At 36.2% G+C, this 22,047-nt stretch overlaps 1 protein-coding gene across 1 annotated transcript in view; it reads right to left on the bottom strand.

The window, feature by feature from the left end:
• Nucleotides 1-22,047, bottom strand: part of ERC2 (ELKS/RAB6-interacting/CAST family member 2) — a 469,458-nt gene that overhangs the window by 316,755 nt on the left and 130,656 nt on the right. Inside the window, exons 5-6 of the mRNA XM_075052729.1 lie at nucleotides 13,832-13,987; nucleotides 7,207-7,374 (exon numbers count right to left, since the gene is read on the bottom strand). Coding sequence (XP_074908830.1) covers nucleotides 7,207-7,374; nucleotides 13,832-13,987 — 324 coding nt within the window. The remainder of the gene's footprint in view (nucleotides 1-7,206; nucleotides 7,375-13,831; nucleotides 13,988-22,047) is intronic.

The raw sequence follows: 22,047 nt of genomic DNA, 5'->3' as shown, positions 1-22,047 counted from the left end.
ATAGTTATTGCTTTACAGGATTCTATCTTTTTGTTTCAGTTGTCAATAAAACTTCAAATGATAGCTGGTTAAGTCAAATAAACCTATTAAAAAAAACCACAAAATCCTGATATCACTGAGAACAGAAACACCGTGCAAAAAGCACATTTTGTTTAGATCTAGACTTAACATATTTACTGTTGGTTTTAAATTTTCTCATATCATGTGACAAAAGGCCATTGTACCTGAAATCTGATCCAATTACCATTGTTAAAAGGAAATAAACTATACTCATCAAAAAAATCCAGATGTCCTCTTATTTCTGATGATCTGCTATAACACATGTAGAACAACTATCTGAATAAACAGATATCCTAATCATGCCTCTCAAGAGTAGTAAACATTCTGCAGAAATTAAGAATCATTATAACTCTGCTTACACTTCATTTCTAACTTTTGAAACCAGCTATGTAAGAATGAGCTCAAACTTAAACTATACTTCTAGTGTAGTTACATTTTCTGAGCTAATTTTGCTAAGACATCATAAAAATTCCAGACTTGAAATGATATTTAAAAAAACTATTCTACTGAATAAAAAACACTAATAAAAATCACCAACAAAGAAAGTGAAACTAATGAACTTCCAGGGATACTTAAACTACAAGAAAATATAATTAATACCAACAGATTACATCTAAGCCTTATGCCCTATTAGACCTGGACTGCAAGAACCATGGAGGGAAGTGGAGGATTATCAAGTAGAATCAGGGGACTCAAGCAGAACCAGTATTGTACCCCAGGGGTCAATACTGCATCCAGTCTTGTTCAACATCTTCATTAATGATCTGGATGATGGAGCAGTGTGTAGCCTCAGCAAGTTTGCTGATGGTACAAAACTGGAAGGAGCAGCTGATACACCAGAGGGTGATGCTGCTGTTCAGAGGGACCTCGACAGGCTGGAGAAATGGGCTGACAGGAACCTCATGCAGTTCAGGGAAAGGAAATGTAAAGTCCTGCACCTGGAGAGGAACAACTCCATGCACCTGTATATGCTGAGGTCCACCCAGCTGGAAGCAGCTTTGCAGAAAAGGACCATGTGGTCCTGGTGGACACCATGTTGAAAACCACCAATGTGCCCTTGCAGCAAAAAGGCAAACAGTATCCTGGGTTGCATTAGGAGGGTTGCCAGCAGGTTGATGGAGGTATTCCTTCCCCTCTATTTATCAGTGGTCAGGCCACACCTGGGGTACTGTGTCCAGTTCTGGGGTCCTCAGTACAAGAGAGATATGGACATACTGGAGAGAGTCTGGTGAACTGGCCAAAAAGTAATTAAAGGATTAATTAAGGGCTTATTAAAGAATTGGAGCATCTCATATGAAAAAAAGCCTGAGAGCTGGGACTGTTTAGCTTAGAAAAGAGAAGGGGGCATCTTATCACTGTATATAAATATCTGAAAGCGAGGCTGTAAAGAAGATGGAGCCAGGCTTTTCAGTGGTGCCCAGTGACAGGAAAAGAGGCAATGAGCACAAACTGAAACACAGGAGGTTCCCTCTGAACATCAGGAAACATTACTGTGAGGATGACTGAGCACTGGCACGTGTTGCTCAGAGAAGTTGTGGAGTCTCCATCCTTGGAGATATTCAACATCCATCTGGACATGGTCCTGGACAACCAGCTCTAGGTAGCCCTGCTTGAGCAGGGGGATTGGACCAGACGACCTCCAGAGCTCCGTTCCAACCTCAACCATTATGTGATCCTATGAATCACATCCTGTTTCATCATATGCAGCTGCTGTCTCCAAAACCTGAAGATAACCTGCAGAGTACCATTATTAAGCTAAACAATAATAAAAGGCTTGTTATGAAGTAACTGAGATCCTGTTGAGGATTTTTTTTTTATTACAGGATTTACTAAGCTGATTTAATTACAAGGTGATTACAAAGCAATCCTATTTAGGCAGGAAGTTGACACTGCAACTACAAATACCTTATTCAGCTCAGGATTAGAACTGGCCTTTGATGGTTACTCTCACCTCCAGAAAGAAGCCCTTCAAGGCAGGTTATAAGCATGTTTCAGGACACCATTAAATTCTACAGTGACAATTAACAAAAACTATCTATTCTATAAATAGAAATTGTGGACATGCAGGAAGAAAGAAGTGTGGCTTAATGCAGGCCAAAACATTATTAACTTTACTCATCTGGGAATGACCAACAATAGTTTGTACAGTACAAAATTCCTTCCATAATGATTTCCACCTGCTGGAGGGCTGCCATTTGCCCTGCATCTCTCTGCAGCTGCTTTCCCATCTGCTGCTGGAAGCCATTGCTCTCCCTTTAGATAAGACCTGAGACCTGGAGATAGAAGATTCAGTTGCTCTAAGCAAACAAAATCTTTTCCCAATTCCCGGTTGTGGAGAACAAAACCTGCTATGTCTAGAATCACTGCTGGATTGCTACCACAGCACAGTCTAGGCCTTAGCTTAGTCAGCTCAAAACTCAAGTCTCAGAGAGAGCCCAGCTGGCAAAGCAGTATTTTTATTCCTCATCCATGTACACTGGCAGGCCACATGCCTGATCACCATGTAAATGACACTTGCTCATTTTCAGGTCTGTGGTAAGAAGGATCCTGGTTTTAACGCACAGAAAGCTCTGCTATCCTATCATGGGTGTCTCGTTGCAAGGATTGTATTTTCTGCAGGAAATGTATGAGCTTCATTAGAGGAGCTTTGGGGTTTTTGTTTTGTTATTTAATTTAGCACAGCTTAATATATATACCAGAAACAAAACATCAGTGGCCTCTGCTGATACTTGGAATTAGCCCACATCACATAACCACATGTAACATTTTCAGCAAAGATTCATATGAGAGAAACATTCCCTCTACTCCCACAGAGTTGTCCAAACTAAAGATTAAGTGGAAATGTAAAAGGTCCTTTTGAAAGACAGGATACTTCTGACTACTGAAGACAGACATTGTTGAGTTATATGAAGTTGATATTTGTGAAGTGATTACAAAAAAGGCTCCCCATAAAACTAAAAGTTGGTATAGAGGGAGTTCAGGAATATTTTATTCTAAGGCATCATTTTGAATTTTCCTGTCTTGCTGCATCACATTTAGTTTGTACAGGATGTAACAGGAGAATGCAGCCTGAAGGCATGAAGTTGTTAATTGAAATGTATAATGAAGCATACAATGAAACAAACAAAAAAATTACTTAATTCTTATTGCCACATATTGGCCCCCTAGTTAGTCAAAATATATGAAGGGCAAATAAGCAGGCAAAAGAAATAAGAGATAAAAGAAGGCATTTCAATCCTGAATAAGAAAAAGTGCAAGCAGCACAAACAGCCTGCTTTCAACCATCTCATAACTGACTAACGTTAGGAACAAGATCAGCTCTAACAACCCTCAAACTTATAGCGTCCAATGAGTGGTCTATAGCCTTAGTAGTTAATTTTTACAGAGGTGTCTTCTTGTGGCTTATTTTAAGGATGCGTTCTTTCTGGGTTTTGTCTAAATATTGATAAGAAACAAGGACTTTGGCCTACGGGAGTAGATGTAGCAATCTACAAATTCAGCCGCTGTCCAGCTTTTGTGTTCCTCGGAGCTCCAGCACATTTCTCCAGAACGCCCACAGTTTAACAGACTCTCTCTCCAATAAACTGCACACCCAGTCTGGAAGTTGTAACATAACAGTTTGTGGAGAAGAGATATCCTGGCAATCATTTTTAACCAGAAAAACGCCCTAGCATAGAGCAGGGTGGTAAGGAATGTGCCAAAACCCTGAGGGTCTTAAAAATATGCAACAATAGCACATCATTAGAACATGCAGGTCAGCCTTGAAGAACCTTATTTTCTAATCTGTGAAATTGTTGGGACACAGAGCTCTGTCACTTGTTTTCATGATGGTTAGAGAAAGCGAGTAACATTCTCACATAGTTACACAGCAATTTATGACAAATCCTGTGTTTGGTTATATGAGCATATTTCTTATGGCTAGCTGAAACCTCCTATAAGACTCTATTCCAGGAAACAAGACTGGAATAGGTCAGTAGTTTTAAGGAGCTCTTGATTCAAAGTCTATTCAAAAGAGGTGAAAAGTATGTTCAGACTAACCACATATCTTTTGCGAGCCTCAATATTATTTAACTCCAGAAACCGCTCTTCATTTCCAACCCCTGAATAACTAATCTTCTACATGGAAAGTTGTACAGCCTGTGACATGCCTACAATAGCCTTGAGGCTTTAAAATAACAAAAAGTACAGTTCTTTCCTGATAAGTCCTGACTTGAGAAACTAATGGATGCACAGTGTGCTTTATTTCTACCTACATAACACGAAGGATCTTTTTCAGCAGATTTGAGATGCACTACATCTCCACCATCAAGTACACGAAAGCAATAAAACATTCAGTGCATCTTAAATGGACAAAAAAATAAGATGTAATTAATATTGCCCAAATTATGCATGTTATTAAAGTATTTCAAGATCAGGTACATTGCTGACATAATTTAAAGTTTAACACAGGTTATTTAAAGTCTCTGCCTCATGGGTAAATGGTGCATGTAAAAATACACCCTGTAACACTATCTTTTCGAAAGTAAATAGAAAAGATTTTGAGGCAAGTGAAGTTATTTCCCAATTTAAATCTGCTATTAGAACAAAACTATTTCATAAACCATTTCAAACAGTGGCTGCATCAATACACATGTATAACTGGAATTGGAACTTGTTTTCTTTATGTTGCTTCTAGTGCATCTTGAGATGTACCATACCCCAGAATGAAGTCTGGTATTAACCCAATACTCAGAGGCCTTCATTTTTGTATGATCTCCCAGGGAAAAAAAAAAAAAAAGAAAAAAAAATAGTTACATTAATGTGACCCTTCTGCCAAAAGCCTCCTATACATGAACAGACAATTACAGCAAATTAAAATTACTTCCCATAAGAGGTGGACATAATTCACCAACTTTCCCCAATTCCCTTTACAAAGATATCTTAAAAAGAGAAAAGAAACTCAAAAAACTGTTGTCTGATAAAATCATTACCTATGCCCTACTCAAAGCAGAAAATGGAAATCACCTAGATTCCTATGGGGAATATAAAATAGTGTGCAGTGTTTCAGAGCTTCATCTATTCATGAGGTAATGTAATTACTGAAGGCAACAATGCATACGAAATAAACCCCACAGTTTCTGAAGATTTAGTCACAAATTCAGGCTCAATTGATTTATCAAGTCCATGCAGAGACAGCCTTAAGTGTCTAGCACCAAGGTATACCATGAGAACATTTATGAGTTGTTTTGTTTCATTTTTAAGTCTCATATCTGCAATGACTCACATAGCTTACAGTGTTATTTCATTCAGAAACAAACCAAAGCTTGTCATTAGAATGCTTTGGATTATACAGAAGGGTTAATTAAAATAAATAATCAAAACCAGGAACTGATGTCTTCCACTGAACAGAAATTATATGGAACACATACCTAAACAGATTATTTTTTTCATTGAAAGCTGGAAGAATCTCATGATTTGTATGAAATATCACAATCACTTATATCACAAATAACATGAAATTAGGCCAAACAAAAGGGATTCATTCTCTGCTATTATAAAGCATTCCTTCTATCAAGTTACCTCTCTGATAATTTTTACATTAATTTTCCATTTGGTTTCCCTAAGAGACTAATAATAAGCAGACACAATAAAACCGATTGTCACCTGCACACGAACAAGCAATTACAGCTCATTTTAACTTAAATTGCTTCACGTAAAAGCTTCAAGCTCAACTGCCTTATGCAGAAACTGGGAAGAAGAGGAATTGAATACCTGTCAGAAACCAACTGGTTCTCCACCAGGACTGCACAATCCCAGCAGCCCTTCATCAATAGCACTGTAGATTCAGTTCTTTTTACCACTGCCCATCTGCCAGCCATAAGACTGTAATGCCTTGAATACATATCAGTCTGATAAAGAATTAGGAAATCAAATTAGCGGAGAGCCAATGGAATTCATCACCATCCTTAGCAGAATGAGAGGTAATACAAACCTTGCAAAACAGATTTGCACAGCTAAAGATTTAAAATATGTAATCTTTACTACTCAAAAGCTAGATTGAGATCTGCCAATATTGCTGGAGTTTTTGCCCTTGTTCTGTTGTGATTATTTTGTATTATATACATATGCTGGCTAGCCCATTAAACACAAGCTGGAAATTCCAAGATTTCATCTGTATCTTCTTAATGTACAGAGGATAAGACACACAGCACAGAGGGATAATCAGAATCTTAGGAATATTTATTTCCTGCTTCCATAAGACTGATAAGTTTAAGCTTTTTTTTCTCCTAGAGCTTTGTTTACCAGAAATTTGAAACATTCTGTAAGATTCCCGTATACCTTAAATAATATACTTCTCTGAATAGAAACTATTTGCATTGCATGACTGAATTTCACAGGTATTTCTGTTTCTTGAAAGGGGTACACACATTAAAATAATATGAATAAGTTATAATAGGAATCAATCTAATCAGTATTGTATGCTCCAAGTCTATGAAGTTTTTTAAAACCCCAGGAAATGAACTTATGGACAACATTTTTAACACTGGATTTACACATTCCATCAAACATGACAACCATCTCAACCGTATATTCCATTACCCGTATTTTTATGATCTGACTTTGTAGATACATACATAACTAATGCACTGGCCTGTTTTAAAGACTGAAATTATTCATATTTTAAAATAAAAGTTGATTGCACTCAAAACAATAATCACAGATTAATATCATGCATCCTTCAACAGATCCCTTCAAAATACATCAGTAGCTTCACTATTGAGAATAGAAATACACAGTAGAAAAGAAGTATCAAGCCAGAGCAACCAAAAGCAAAACTCAGTCAACTAACAGATGACGAAACAAGGAATGAAATCACAACAATCAAGTCATTAAGGCCCAGCTCAATGCATTGAAGCCAATGAGAATTAGGCACAAACATTTTCTTAAAATGCAATCACAGGTGCTTCTAAAAAAATTCTAGAATGAGAGCTGGTGTACTACCAAAAAATATATACCAAATATATTGGCATTTAAAGGGTTTTAAATTATTTCACTATTCTTTACCAAATTGCCTTTTACACAGACTCGCAACAAACACATCATCACGTTGACACATGCTATTAACTAAATATTTCTATTGCATTTTACGATTAGAAGATACAACACCTCTGTCTGAAGTATGGCAGCTCTCTGTTCTTTGGCAGTAAGTGACTCTTTAAGCACTTCAATGTGTTGCTTGCAATCTGAATTCTGATTGCTAAGGGTTTCAAGCTTAGTTTGTAAGGCAAGAAGTTCTGATTCTTTCTTTGAGAGTTCTTGTTTCAGTTGGTCAATCTGTAATGGGGGAAAAAAAGGTTAGATCATTAATTTCATTTCCAATTCAAAGTTGCACTTGAAATCCAAAAAGTGTGAATGACCATGATATGACAACTCAGACACCTGTAAATTCTGGAAGAGAATGAAGATTCAGACTTTTTACATGCACAACTTCAGTTGAGTTTCTTGTAATTTAATGTACCCTATCTTAAGAATGATTGCCCTGCTGTTGCAGAAGTTAAAAGGAAACTCTTAAAGATTATACATGATGATTTGGCCTATAAATTCACCATGGACCTCACTTAAGTTCAAAGGAATTTATGCTGTGTGAGGCAAGTCTGGCAGGACAGCAAAAATGCATAGGAAAAAAAGTGTTCATAAAAGTATAAACTCAATCCAATAGCCTATTCCTTCCAACAGCATGATTCTTGTGATTTATCATTGGCCAGAGCAAATCAAGGTTTTTTAGGAGACTGATAAGGAAAAGCAGGCATCTTAGTAAGGAGAGAAAAACAGAGAAGTGGAATTTTAACCTTGTAAATGTGTTGCTGCCCGCCTTCTTGTAAATGTATTGCTGCCCACCATCCCCACCTCCTTTTTTCCTCCCTGGCAGTTCATATGGAATTCTCAGGTACTAGGAAAGCCAAGCCAAAGAGATTAACTTAAGAGAAGTCTGGGGAAAATGTTATAAAAAATTCCACAGAGTGAAAGGTCTGCGAGATTGTAAAAGCGTATCCTAGGGGAAACACTAGAAACCTAGTCACTAAGAAGGAGCTTCTGAATTTAAGTGAATTTAAGGTTCGTCAGTAAATGTCATGGAATTGTGATTATTCTTCCCTTTCCACAATGATAAATGGGAGGGGTAGCCACAGAATGCAAAAGTGTGGTGGATTTAGAATATATGAAGCTGAACAAAGCACTGGACAATACACAGAATGTTGCTAAAGGATGGTGAATTAGGTGACATAACTATTCTTCTTAACGTCCTGTGAAATAACACTGGTCACCAGATGAGTTCAGATACATCATCTCATGAGGATTATTTGAAATAAAACGCCTCAGTGCATCTGCATAACTCAGAGAAACCACACTTCCTTTACATTTGGAAAGTTTTTTGATGACTGTAAGGCCTAGATTTTTTCTTTAAAATTCAAGTTTCAATCCTGCAACAACCAGAGAAGTGCTAGAAGAGCTCTTTCCATTCTCTCCCGTCAGCTGCATCCCAACAGACATTTGGGATACAAAAAATCTAGAAGGGCTAGATGGAAGGTGATACAAAAATCCCCAGGAAAAAAAGAATATGTATCCAGAGGCTGACCCTACTCAACCAAATCCTAAAGATGCACATACTAAAATATTTCACAGATTCAATATTGTATGGCACACTCACTGAAAACATTTACTGCTGATCAAAATATTTCTATTTTGTTTTACATTGAAAGTATATTCTTAAAAATTAAATTTAAAAGATGTTTCTTCCAACTATAGTCCATATGCACATCTTAACATATTTATTCCTAATTTCTCTTTATAAATATCAGTATGTTTGTCTACCTGGTTAAGGTACTTGTCTAGCCACCTCTGAGCTACTGTATAAAATCAAGAATCTATATGGGCACTAAAAGCAATCACCTTCACAGTCTGAAAATATCAAAATAAGAAAAGGAGCATACAAAAAAAACAGATTTCAAGAAAATGTAAGAGTGCAGTTAAACTGCTAGAGAAAATTTTCTCTTGAAAGCAAATCACCTTCCTCCACCCCTTGCCAGAATATGTAAGCAAGTATGGCAACCAAGACAAAAATGTATACAAAATGAACAATGGGAAAATCTGTCTACAAGATATAAAGACAAAACGTAGATCTGCAGCCAATCTGAATTACATCACATGCTTTATGAGACCCATGTGAACATCACAGACGCTTAATCTCCTGTAGAAATTCTTCCTGCTTTTTTCCATGACACAACCCACACCCTGAGAAATAATCAACAAAAAAGCTTCATTTTCATGGGAGGTATGTTCTTTGTGTTTTTGAAACAGAATCTGTTTAGTATAAAGTTCTGGCTACAAGACCTACAAATTGCCAGGAGTTTAAAAATGTGTTAGAGCTCTCAAATAAAAAAAATACAATAAAAAAAAGTTTCAAATAATTATGCTTTTGGCTGGTGTTTTATTAAAATAAAGTATAATGGTGAAAAAGTACTAAAACTTCAATTTAAGAAAAAAAAAAGTATCAAAAATACCAAAGGCATAACGAGAAACCACGTAACTTTTAAAAAGAAATTTTTAGACCTGGGTATATTTGCTTTTTCAAAATTCTGCATTATCTATTAGTGTGTAAAAAAAATTAAACAGAGCATGAAACAAATTTCTGCCTCTAGCAGATGTGCTAACATTTTCACTTTGCTATATCTTAAGTGGTATGGAATACCAACAGTTATGATTCAAGGAGATCTCCCGATCTCAGTACAAAAACAATGAAGGCAAAACACTTTTGTACTTTATAAAGACTACAATGAAGATAACCTACATGTCTTGGTATAAGTGCTGTTGCATCTAAAGAACTCCAAGTTTGTCCTCTGATCCTGACCTTCCCACATATTTCATATGTGTAATTTACCTGTCACCGCTTTTTCAACATTGCCCAATATCTTGCTTCACCTCCTTTCCTGAAACCCTAGTTTCTTTGTCTTCCTTCTCAATTTCTGATGCTGTCACCTTCCATAATTTCAGTTCCTTAGATACTAGCATTTCCAGAAAACCATTATCCTTTTTCTTACATTATTTTTATACACCAGAATCTCACCTGACATTACACAGAGTAACTGGGAAAACAAGGAAAACAAAATAAAACAAACAGTCAGAGCTTTTCCCCTGAATATTGCATATTTAAATTAATGGGCTAAATCTTTAAGTAAATAATTCCATTACATGAAACTATGCTGATTTATGCATCATAAGGATCTGGTCTTATGTGACAAATGCTTTTTAAAGTGAAGGATTTAAGTAAAGGAAGAACAGTAGCAATGCAAATTAAGTGGCTGTATACAGTAGACTCTACAAGCCTATCTGTAGACTCTACAGGTTATTATTGGTCAAGGTCTATTTTTGAAGTGTTTATCATATTTCCAGACCTATCCACAAAAACATGCTGTAGTTCTTTTCCTGTATATTTCTTCTACAGGATGACCTAGGACTTGCATGCTTCCTTCATACTTCAAAGTTCTTATATACAGACATTAATTACAGAGAGCCTTGTTACAGCCTAATCAATTCTTAAAACTCATCTTAACAGTAATTTGCTGAAGTTGTACTAAACTATCACTAGATTTTCATACTCATTCCTGTCGATAGCATGAGAGTTCTAATACTCAAAGAACTACTTGAGTTCCAGAGTGCAAACTCACACCTGTTTCTTTAAATATCTGGCTGCTAGCCAAAGGATGAACCCTAGTAAGAGAAGGAAGTCTTGCAAAGCAGAAATTATTTTTAAAAATACATACCATCCTATATGTTTTCTTCATATCTTTAATGAAGATATTTGAAGTTTCATATCCCTTAGTCATGAAAACTTTAAGACTCATTTCAACAATTTCTATATGAGTGATGGCAATTTTTGTCCCTTCAAAAATAGAGCAAGGAGATTCCTCATCAAGTGGGCAAGAAAAAAAAAAATCTAACCAAGTTTTCTTTCTCATTTCTACAACTTCTATTTAACTGCAAGTCAAAATTAAAGCCTATATATTTGGAAGGAGTGAATATTACTAAGAATTAGTTAAGACAAGGAACACTTCCCAACATTCTCTGCCACACATGTACAATAAATAATATTCAGCACTGGCCTCCATTTAATACCTTCACATTTATTTCAATCAAGAACAGATTTAAAACAAGTTATACTTCAAGAATAAATGTGAAGTATTAAGAGCTATATAGCACCTAAGATGTTAACTGTGAGAAGAGTTTCGTTCTGCTCTCTGCCATCAATCAAGACTTCTGTTTATCAGAATTTATCAACAATCTCAGGTTCAACAGATCAGGTATAATAATATCTGTTTGCTGACAGCTACATAAATGCTTTTCCACCTTGAAAATTCTCAGATGAATGATAAAAATAATATCTTCTGCTGCAAATCTCAATTTTAAGTGGAAGAAAAGAACTGGTGAAAGAAAACAGACAAAGTTTCATCAGAATGTGGCATTTGTCAAAGATCAGAAGATTGTGGCAAAACAAGGCACACTTAATAGTCTTCTCATTTGTCTGCTTTCTGTGCCACAGAAAGATACTGAAGCTTTTCCTCTCAAAAACATCAGAAGTTTGTTAACAAAATACTAGGCTTTGTAAATTATTTTTATATCAACAGATTTGCTGAGATGCATTAAGAGTTTTGCTGTAAATTAGTAAAACTGAATTGCTTTGAAATTAATGATGTTTAAATAGCCAGAATAATTTTCCTGACCATAATGCTACTTAGGAACTTTAGTCACCTTTCAGTAGCTTAAGAGCTACTTTTTTCAACACAATAAATATATTCTTTGATTTTTTAAAATTTTTTTTTTTACTAAATCTGAATTAATCCCACATGGACAATAACACTTCCATTTCTTCTGTAGCACAAACCCCCAGGAGAAGATAAAAATATTCCCCAGTGTCCCAAGACACCAGCATTTCCTGTGATGTAGTTTACAAGATACTACAGTTTCCAAACTGGGAGACAGTAACAGCTCTTCTGATGGAAAATCTTCAGGATCCAATACTACACAGTGGTGAATTTTCTTACTCCTATACTCACTGTGGAATTCAGACAAAGTAAAAGCATGTTGTCAAGAAGACAACGAAGGTCTAATTTACACAAGAAAACAGAAAATCAGTGAACTCTGGTTCTCCAGAAGGTGCTGACACCGTTTCATTCTCTGACCATAGACAAGCTGCATAATTCCTCTGAATCTTAGCTTGCCCAACTCTGAAGAGAGTGGTAATGGTATTTATCTACCCAATATTGCAAACTTTGCACTTAAACAACAACATTGCTAAGTATTTTTATCATCGACACACAATGGTAGGCAGAGAACTATGCTTCAAGCCAATTAACTCCTACTTTTTTTGTTCTCGTGGCCTCTAGAGAGGTAATAGTACCAGCTCCTCCTCAAGCATTTTTTTTCAGGGCTGCAAGTACACATTTTAGAAAAAGTGAATCAATCCATCTCAGTTCCTTAGAACTTCACATAGACAAGTTCCACATACACAAAAACCCCTAAATATTAAACAGAATAAGAACAAACAACTAACTAGGATGGAAAGACTTTTAAAATAAAGTAAGATTTCATAATAATCGTGACCACTAAAGTTGTTTGCCTAGATTTTATTCTGGCATTATGGTCAAATTTTTAACACCACTGCAAGAGATGAGATGGCTGCCTTTCCTCCAGGTTTTCCACTTCAGGCTGCTGTGACTTGTTTCGCCCCATCTTAGTTTAGCTTGTAAATAATATTAAAAAAAAAAAAGCTATTTCCAAAACCTGAATTTATTTATATGAGAAAGGGAGCATCAGCTTCAGTCTCCATAATTTCAAACTTTTTTTTTCTTTTTATCGAGTACTTTAATTCAGCATTTTATCACTTCATAAACAAAACACATTTAAGGTAGAGAGCTGGGAATAAACCAGCACAAATTGTAATGTTATATATATTTATTACAATTTTTAAGGCAATTATAAAAATATCAGAAAAGTAATATTAGAACTCACAAGAAAGACTATTTGGAGTGCTCATCTTTAACTAGACAGTAGCTGAGCACATCAAAACAAAAGGAGGTAAAAAGGCCATCTGGGACAACAATTTAGACATCAAGCTTTACTTCTGATGTATTTTAAAACAATGAACAAGCAATACTGTTTTGTGAGCTTGATACCAGGAAATGTGTTACATCACTACACATTTACTATCTGCTTGTGGTCTACTCATAATTATCTATGTACAATAATTTGAAATGAAAGGTACTCTGCAGGAACAAAGTCATCAAATTGCAAGTCTTTAAAATACTAGAAGATTACAATTTGGCATCATCTATGGAACAGCAGTCCTTACTGTAAAACTACCGTCAAAACCAGAAAAAAAATGAACAATTAAAGTTGTGCCAAAATGGTGCAAGTCAAAATTATGAACTAATTCAGAAAGCCAACATTAAAACACCATACACAAGAAAGGGAAAAGGGAACATGGTATAGACTTAGGGTTGTAGTAGTGTCTGCAAAAGTGTTGAAACAGCCTCTTCCTTAGCTCTTCCTAAGTCAAAACATGAACACATTTTTATTTATCCAAAATGCTTCACTCCTCCATAGCTACCGAGTATTGCATAGTAGAGATTTACCAAAAGATGACATGCAGAGAGCTGCTTGTGTTGAAAAGGGTCAAGTTAAAACTTTTGTTTCCATTATTTAAACAGCATTAAGCTATTTTATTAATAGACCTTACCTTATTTTTCATGAACTTTGAGTGACTCTTGTAAACTTCTATTTGTTTGATTTCTTCTTCTCGGTCCTCTGTATTCAGAACTCCATTTGTCTTTAACATCTGTATTTCATCTTCAAGATCTCTTATATTGCGCTCAAGTGAAGCTATTTTTGTATCCTAAGTAGAAGAGTATTGAAAATGATACAAAACTTATATTAAAGCATAACAGAAGTATATGTGTACTTGCATGAACATCAAATAAGATAGCAAAAATAGTTGGTACAAATACAGATTGGACATATTGCCATAAACCAAGAGTAATTCTATTGATTTTGGCTTAAAGTAGTGCAGAATTTAGACTTCTTTCACCACCACAAAAAAACCCATGCAATGGTATGTTCTGTTGCGTAGTCTGTGGAGAATAAATTCTGGTCAAAACTCTGCCTTCATTCCTACACAGTTAGGGATGAAGGGAGAATGGAAGATGCCCAATTTTCCACGTGTACATGATAACATACCTTGTTTGCTTCGCTAACCATCTAGACCTGGCTATTCTTCCAAGCTGTTAAACACAAAGTTTAGCACAGGGAGGCCAGTACATCATCACTGCAGGATGACAGGCCGCTTCATTATGTGACTCAGCTAGAGGCTGAGTTTCCCTATTTCCATAGAGTTCTGCCTGCTGTCAAGAAGAAGAAAGGTTGTCTCCTCATATCCTTTTCCTCCACTAATGCAGCCACATCGCTAAGAAGGGATTTAGCACTTTTTATTATGAGCCCCAAAATAAACAAAACCACAACCACTAAAAAATTTCTACATCACAGCCAATGGCTGCCACTTGTGCCAGTACAGCACTAAAAACATCCACTGATTTTTTGTTGTTGCCAGTCATTTGAAAATTGACTAAATCTCTTCAGTGAGAGTCAAATTTTTAAAAAGTGATTACACAAACTTCTCACATAATTTTCTGTTTAAAAATGCATTGCAAAATTACTTAGGAAATCTGCTTTAGGCCCTGTTTGCAGACATTTATTAAGAAATTGAGAACATTGTGATTCAGATGGCCAGACAATCAGTTCAAGAACGTGAAGGAGCAACCACCCATCAAAAATCAGAGATCAGGGTGAAGTTCTTGTTCCACAGAGGTCAGTGGAAAAAAAAATCCCAACTCTGATTCAGTAAGATCAGGGTATTAACCTAGAAAGATAATTTGGGGGAAAAAATACAAATTTAATTGATCCTTTAACCAGGATAAGCTAAGCTTGAATCGCTCTGCTCAACTACAACTTTGTTTCTGGTTCTTTTTTCAAAATTAGTTTTATTTTCTTGAGTTCTAAGAGTACACCAGTACTAGGCTGCCTAAAAGCAAGCAAAACCAGAACTCCTGTAACACCTTCTTTCATAATACAGCTAGGCAAATCTAGCAATTTAAGACACAGGATAGTTAGGACAAAGTTCCAAAAAGCATCTGAACTTTTGGTACTAAAATAAAAATGAAACTCAGATTGAGTTTTAGCAACCACTGTTACAAATCCATATGGAATCAAAGCTATATAAGGACTAAACAATGTCATTTAGATGGCATGCTATAATAAGTCTCAGGCTGAGAGAAATTTTCTTTTATTATTTTCTTATTTCTTACATAAGTTAAATTAATAGAGGTTTTTGAATGGGAAAGATTTTATCTATTTACTTTGCACTACAAAAAGCTGTTCATAAACAAATAAAAATATTCACAGTCTGAAATCCTGGAGTTTTTCCAAGATCTGACAGGATAAGTATTCATAATATGAAATCAAAGTTTGTATTTTCCTCATAATTTTCACTCCCAGAGAAATTCTACTTAAAAATAAAGTGATAACATGACTTAATTTACAGTAACTGTGGTACTTCGAGATTTTTCTCTCAGAAGATGATGCTCTTTCACCAAACATGCTGGAGTGCATACAGATACTTCTGACTAGAGTCCCTGAGCAGAATATCCGGAATATCCTTTATGCCTTCAACTACAGAAATAAAGAACACTTATTCTCAGCCAATCCTATTCCTGTGTGGGACAACACATCCCAAAGAATCATATTTACTGTAGTTAATAACGCTATTCTTTTGTAAGGTAAATAAAAACTTATTGGACGACATCTTTTCCATTATTAGTGAGTCAAAAACAATAATTCACACTATAAGAGCTGTGTGAGAGGATTCTACCTGTGCAGTGTGAAAGAGTCCCACCAAAATTAGCATTAGAACTTCACAGCTTCTCTGCAAAATAATGTCACATGAACACGCTCAATGAACCACACAAAGAGCTTTCCCATATATCTCCATTAATTAAAGTATTTAGGATACAGAGACAGTTTGCCTAGAAAAGTAAGCTGTCACATAATAGTTCATTTGATAAATCATAGCACAGATTGAGCCAATTAGAAGGTCTGCATAGAAATAATATATCCACACTGTCCTCACAAAGTCAGAGCAATTGAGCTTAAATTCAAGTTAATCTGAACTATGTAGGATACAAGTATTTGCCTTAGTCTTCAACGACAAGGTCTCTCAGGCCTCTGTGCTTTATGAAAGGGTTCAAGCAAGAGGACTATCAATAGTGAGTACTCAGTCAGGGCTTACTTGTGAGAACTCAACCCATACAAACCTATGGGACTCAACAGGCTGCATCCAAGGGTGTCGAGACAACTGGCTGACGTCCTTGCAAGCCCACTCTCTAGCATCTTCAAAAAATCATGGAAACTGGGGGACATCCCTGACAACTAGAGGAAGGCAAATGTTGCACCAATCGTCAAGAAGAGACCAAAAGAACAAACCAGGGAATTACAGGCTTGACAGCCTCATGTTGTTCCCTGGGAACATTATGGTGAAGTCTTCTTGAACAACATACTTGATCACATGAAGGAGAAGGTAATTGGGAACAGTCAGGGGGGATTTTCAAACAGTAAATCATGCCTGACCAACCCAATTACCTTCTGTGATAAAATGATTAGATTTGTAGATGAAGAAAGAACAGTGGCTGTCATTTACCTCAAGTTTAGCAAGGCTTTGGACACTGTCTCCCATATTTCTGTATCCAAGTTAAGACATTATGATCTGGATAGGTAGACAACTAGCAAGGTAAAAAAGTAGTTCTATGATCAAGCTTAGAGGGTAGTGGTTAATAGGTTGTGCTCTACCTGGAAGCCAGTAACAAGAGTACCCTGGGGTCCATACTGGGACCTGTCCTGTTTAATATCTTTATCAGTGACCTGAAAGAGGTGACAAGAGTGCCTGCTCACAAGGCCTGTAAATTACACCAAGCTGGGAGACCAGTCAATATGCTCAAGGGCAGGGCTGCTATCCAAAGGGACCTAGACAGACTAGATGAATGGGCAGACAAGAACCTTCGGAAATCTGACAGAAGACGAAAGCAAAATCCTGTACCTGGGAAGAAAGAACCCCCTGCAGCCCTACTAGGCAGGGACCAACTCCCTGGGGAGCAGCTCTGCTGAAAAAGACTTGAGGATCTTGTTGGACAGCAAGCTTAACAGGAGCCAGGACTGTGACCTGGCAACAAAGGCAGCAAACAGCATCCTGGGCTGTATTAACATGAACATAGCCAGTAAGTAGATCAAGGGAAGATAGCGTCGCCTTCTACTCAGCATTTGTTAGACTTCGCCTAGAGTATTGTATCCAGTTTTAAGCCCTGCAGTACAAGACAGACTTGATGAACTTGAATGAGTTCAGCAGGGGGACACCAAGAGGGCAGGGGTGCTGGAGCACTTGCCCTCTAAGAAGAGGCAGAGGAAAGTGGGCTTGTTCAGCCTAGAGAAGAGACAGCTTCAAGGGGGACCTGAAAGTAGCCTTGCAATATCTACAAGTGTTATATTTTGAGTACAAGCATTGGAAATGCTTCCCCAGAGAGGTGGTGTTGTCATCTCTGGAGGTTTTTCAAGATCTGGCAGGTTAAAGCCCTGATCCTCTCTCTTCATCTGGGCTTTGCAATCATGAGATACAATATACTGCAGGCAAATATTCATGAATTCCAAAATAAGAATAAGAAAGAATATTCTCTGTTATTACTCCCACAGTAATTGTAGTACAGTGATCTTAGGCCTGAATGTCTGACACCACTGAAATATGTTCAGCATTTCACTAGCAAACTGTATTAAGATTTTTAGCACCCTTAATAATTAATGCCTTAATAATTAATCACAAATGGCTTTGCAATATAATTAATTGTAGAAGCAGATGGATGTGTTTCCCAAAAGAGGACTGACTTCAGTGCTTCTTTCTTGGCTTTTCTCTTCCGCAAATAGCCAGCTGCATTGTTCATAACCAAAGTAATGTAAAAAATTTTAAATTTACAGGTCTTTATTAGATCTAATTCCTTTTACTCATACATAAATAAATTTTCAATTCAAACCCTGTTCTGCTGAAACCATCAGAAAATCATATTATGACTGTAGCAAGGAGTAGAACACTGAAATAATCTCATTCAAAACAGTTAGTTGAAAACTAGCAGAGTAAAAGCACATTTCTTCTGTGAAAGATCATGCCCTCACTAAACAGCTTTGTGCAATCACACAATCAGAACCACAGTAAATTAATAACAATATACTGATATAGGTACATATATACCAGTACAGCCATATAAAGACAATAGCTTTAAATGAACAGCAGGATATGCACTTGCTTACAGTTATACAACATAAGCAGGAAATTTTTTTGTGAATCAGAATCCTGATAAATACAGTCAGCTCCCTTACAGGTACTTAAAAAGTCCAGAATACAAATTTTCACTTAAGGAAAAAAAAAACAAACCAAAACAACAACCAAAGAAACCACCAAAAACCACAGTCATAAGATGATGGGGGGGGTGTGTGGAAAGGAATGGAAAATAAAAAAAAAAGACTTGTCAAATTTTGCCTACTGCTAACATTGTGAAAATGGGAAAAATACATCTAGCCTGCTGCTGAATACAGATTCATTCACTTGCATCACACTGTGATATACCAGTTTTCACTGGCAGATACATTTCTGGGTTGTACAACTATGCAAATATGCTGTCGTTCCTGTCTGAAGAGTTTTTCAGTGTGTTTTAATCCAGACAAGAGCTCAGTGATGTAAAAGGATGTAAAAATTTTCAATAAGAAATCTTGAGACAAAGGAATTTAAAATAGAAGTCGAGGAGAGCTGTCTCCCATGACAGCAAACATACTTTCATGCCATATAGGCAAAGTAATGCACTTTGGAGGGGGATACCAAACCTCTTTGTTTCCAAATTAACTGCATCCCCTTTCAGAAAAGGAGCTCCAGCCAAAAGAGAAAAAAGTGCCAGAGTGCAAAGGAAAAAAAAAAATTCTTGGAATGCAAAACTTGCTGTTTCTTATCTTTTACCTCACTAGCTGTTTCTTTTCTGGAAAAGTACCTGATACTGAAATGCTAATGCTAATATTAAACAGCAGTCAGTATTTTCTTTACTTGAAGGGTATGTTCAAAGAGAAAGACTATTCCACCAAAAAAAAAAAAAAAAAAAAATCAATTAAAAAACACAAAGGAGCAACTTTAAAAACAAACAAACAAAAAAAAAAAACAAAACAAAACCCACCACAGCAAAAAACCTACCACCCCCCCCCCCACACACACACCCGTTCTGGATCCAACCAGCTTTTAGGTTATATGCCTATATCTAATATAATTATGGAGTTGGTTTTATGAATATCAACTTCTCAAGTTACAGGTAAAATGCAACCTAAACTACTTAGTATGTTAGTGTAACTTTATTAACATGATGGATTTCCAATAGCAGAATCCTAAAAATGTTATTAATATTTGTCCATGGAATCAGTATTACTCATATCACAGAGCAAAGGTTGTATGAATGATCATAAAAAACAAGTAATCTTTCTATTAAATGACCAGCACTTCACATAACAGAAAATAAACATTTTTAGGAGGTTAACTGTTCTGTTGACTAAACATTTTTCCATAAAAATTTTTTAAAAAAAAGTAAAGTAAAAAGTTAACTTGGAATGGAAAAAGGAAAGGGGAAAAACTGTCATTAAATCTTATCATTTGGAGAAATGTGTGTGAGAAGAAAAATACTGAAAGAGAAAAAAAAGAATTTTTCAAGCTACCATGGCTTACGCACAGCAATAAATTATTGTAGCACTCACAGATACTACACTCAAGTCACCTTGCTCCATCAGACTTCATTTTAGAAATTTTCTGCTCCTATCATTGAAGATAAAAGCAAAACCTAAGCTTCACTGCACTTTAGAATGATTTTGCACTGAAATACATTAATACTTACATGACCTGTTATGGCATCTCATCTGGGAGTAGTCCTCATCAAATCTCTCCAGCTAAGTCTTTAAGAGTCTAGCTTTTTGTACTTCATTTGTATTTTACATGTTTGCAAATATAACATGGCAGAAATAATTTACAGCACAGCCTGTTACACTCTTTAGAAGGTTTATATATCACAGAATAACATTTAAGCTTTATGAGAAATAGCTAACAAATTTTGGAAGCATTTTCTGTACTACTTTATTACAACGTTTCAACTCTCCAAGGAGAAGTTTATTTTTAATCAATCTCTGCATACTGTGATTACAGCTGTGTAAAAACTAGTTTTCCTATCTCTAGAAAAATTGTCACTGTCAGTTTTTTATTGACTTTTTATGGGAACAGAAGCCAGAAATTTCACAAATTTTGAAGACTAAAATCTATTTCAGAATAATTTATCAAAAACATCATTGATGACAAGACAGAAGAGAAGCCAGACATCACCTTCATTCACAGACTGTTCAGGGAATCAAAGGTACTGTTCCCTTATGTATGAACAATACAGGACCAGCAATTCTGCAAATATACCAGACAGGCTGCTGGCTTGCCCAGGAAACCTGAAAGTTTTCCTGTCTGGACAACTGCTAGAAAGTGAGGAACCTGGTAGGTCAAAGATAATACAGACAGCCTAGAGCTCCCAATGGATACTGCCACAAGGGAGCTGGGTTGACTTACAGGATGGATAGAAAGTTAGATAGCTTTACTTTCACTAGAAGTTTTGAAAGAATAGGCACTCTCCCATAAAATCTTCTGATTCAGCTGAATCAGCATTCTCCCACAGAAAACTTCAACTGGAAAACTTTCAACCAGCTCTTGTTGTGGCACAGGGTCTGGCAATCTTTCAGAAACTGAAATAGGAACAGATGCAGTATTTCCTTCAAACCATTAAGACTTATACACATTAGCAGCATTCTAAAAAACTACGTGGGTCTGTGTTGAATCACTAAGACGATTCCTTTGCAGTAATATTAAGGAAGCAGCTTAGTATTAAATGTTACTAATAAACATCTTCTGAGTTCTACAACAATGCAATATTTGTGCAGATTTTTCCAGTCAGGCCCTCTAAACCTGCTAAAAGACATAAGATTATATAGCAGGATTTGTGATATAGGTCAGGGTACTCACCCTAATCTATCTCCTCCTTCCAGCAGTAACCAATACTTCTTCCTCATCTCCTTTATTAGAACAGTGTTGCAGATACTCTGCGAGAGAGTTTAGGGCTATTTCTATGCTGGACCTAGCAGAAATCTCTCTCTTGGAACATGAAACAATTGGTATGTGTCCTGATGCTGAAGAAAATAATATTCCACAACAGAAAGCAGACTAACTCTACAAATGAGTTTCCACAAAAATGCTTCATGAATCTTACATATCCAGTCCTTACAACAAGAGTGCTACAGTACATTTCCTGAAATTTGGGGGGGGGGGGGGCAAACATTTGTAAATAATACAGCATTCCTGTCTGTCTTACAACATCATTTCAAATACCTGATAAATTTAAACTATGTCTGTGAAAAATCTTGCTCATAGGGCATTCAACAAGCAATCAGAAGCAAATATTTGAAACTTCACATTTAATAAAACTTGCATTTAAATGCACATATGCACACATGCTATCAACAGACCGTAGACGACTACCCTTACTATATACTTTTTTTAACTTTGTCAATTTAATACAGAGAATATTCAGGTTTATTTTTGAAGACAAGGGAAAGTGAAAGTTCATGCAATCTTAACAGTATGTTGCACCGCAAACACACATTACACACTTTTTTAGAACCAAACCCATACCTGAAATATCAAAGCTGGATCAATACATAAAGATGGTTCTTTCTGCAAGTAAGGTAAACCACAAATATTTTCATTTACTTTACAGCTTACCATTTCTAAAGACTTCTAAATTC

The sequence above is a fragment of the Buteo buteo genome, chromosome 21, assembly GCF_964188355.1.
Source record: "Buteo buteo chromosome 21, bButBut1.hap1.1, whole genome shotgun sequence".
Taxonomy (NCBI): Eukaryota; Metazoa; Chordata; class Aves; order Accipitriformes; family Accipitridae; genus Buteo; species Buteo buteo.
The sequence above is the reverse complement of the archived record's forward strand: the minus strand, read 5'-3'. Positions and strand labels throughout refer to the sequence as shown.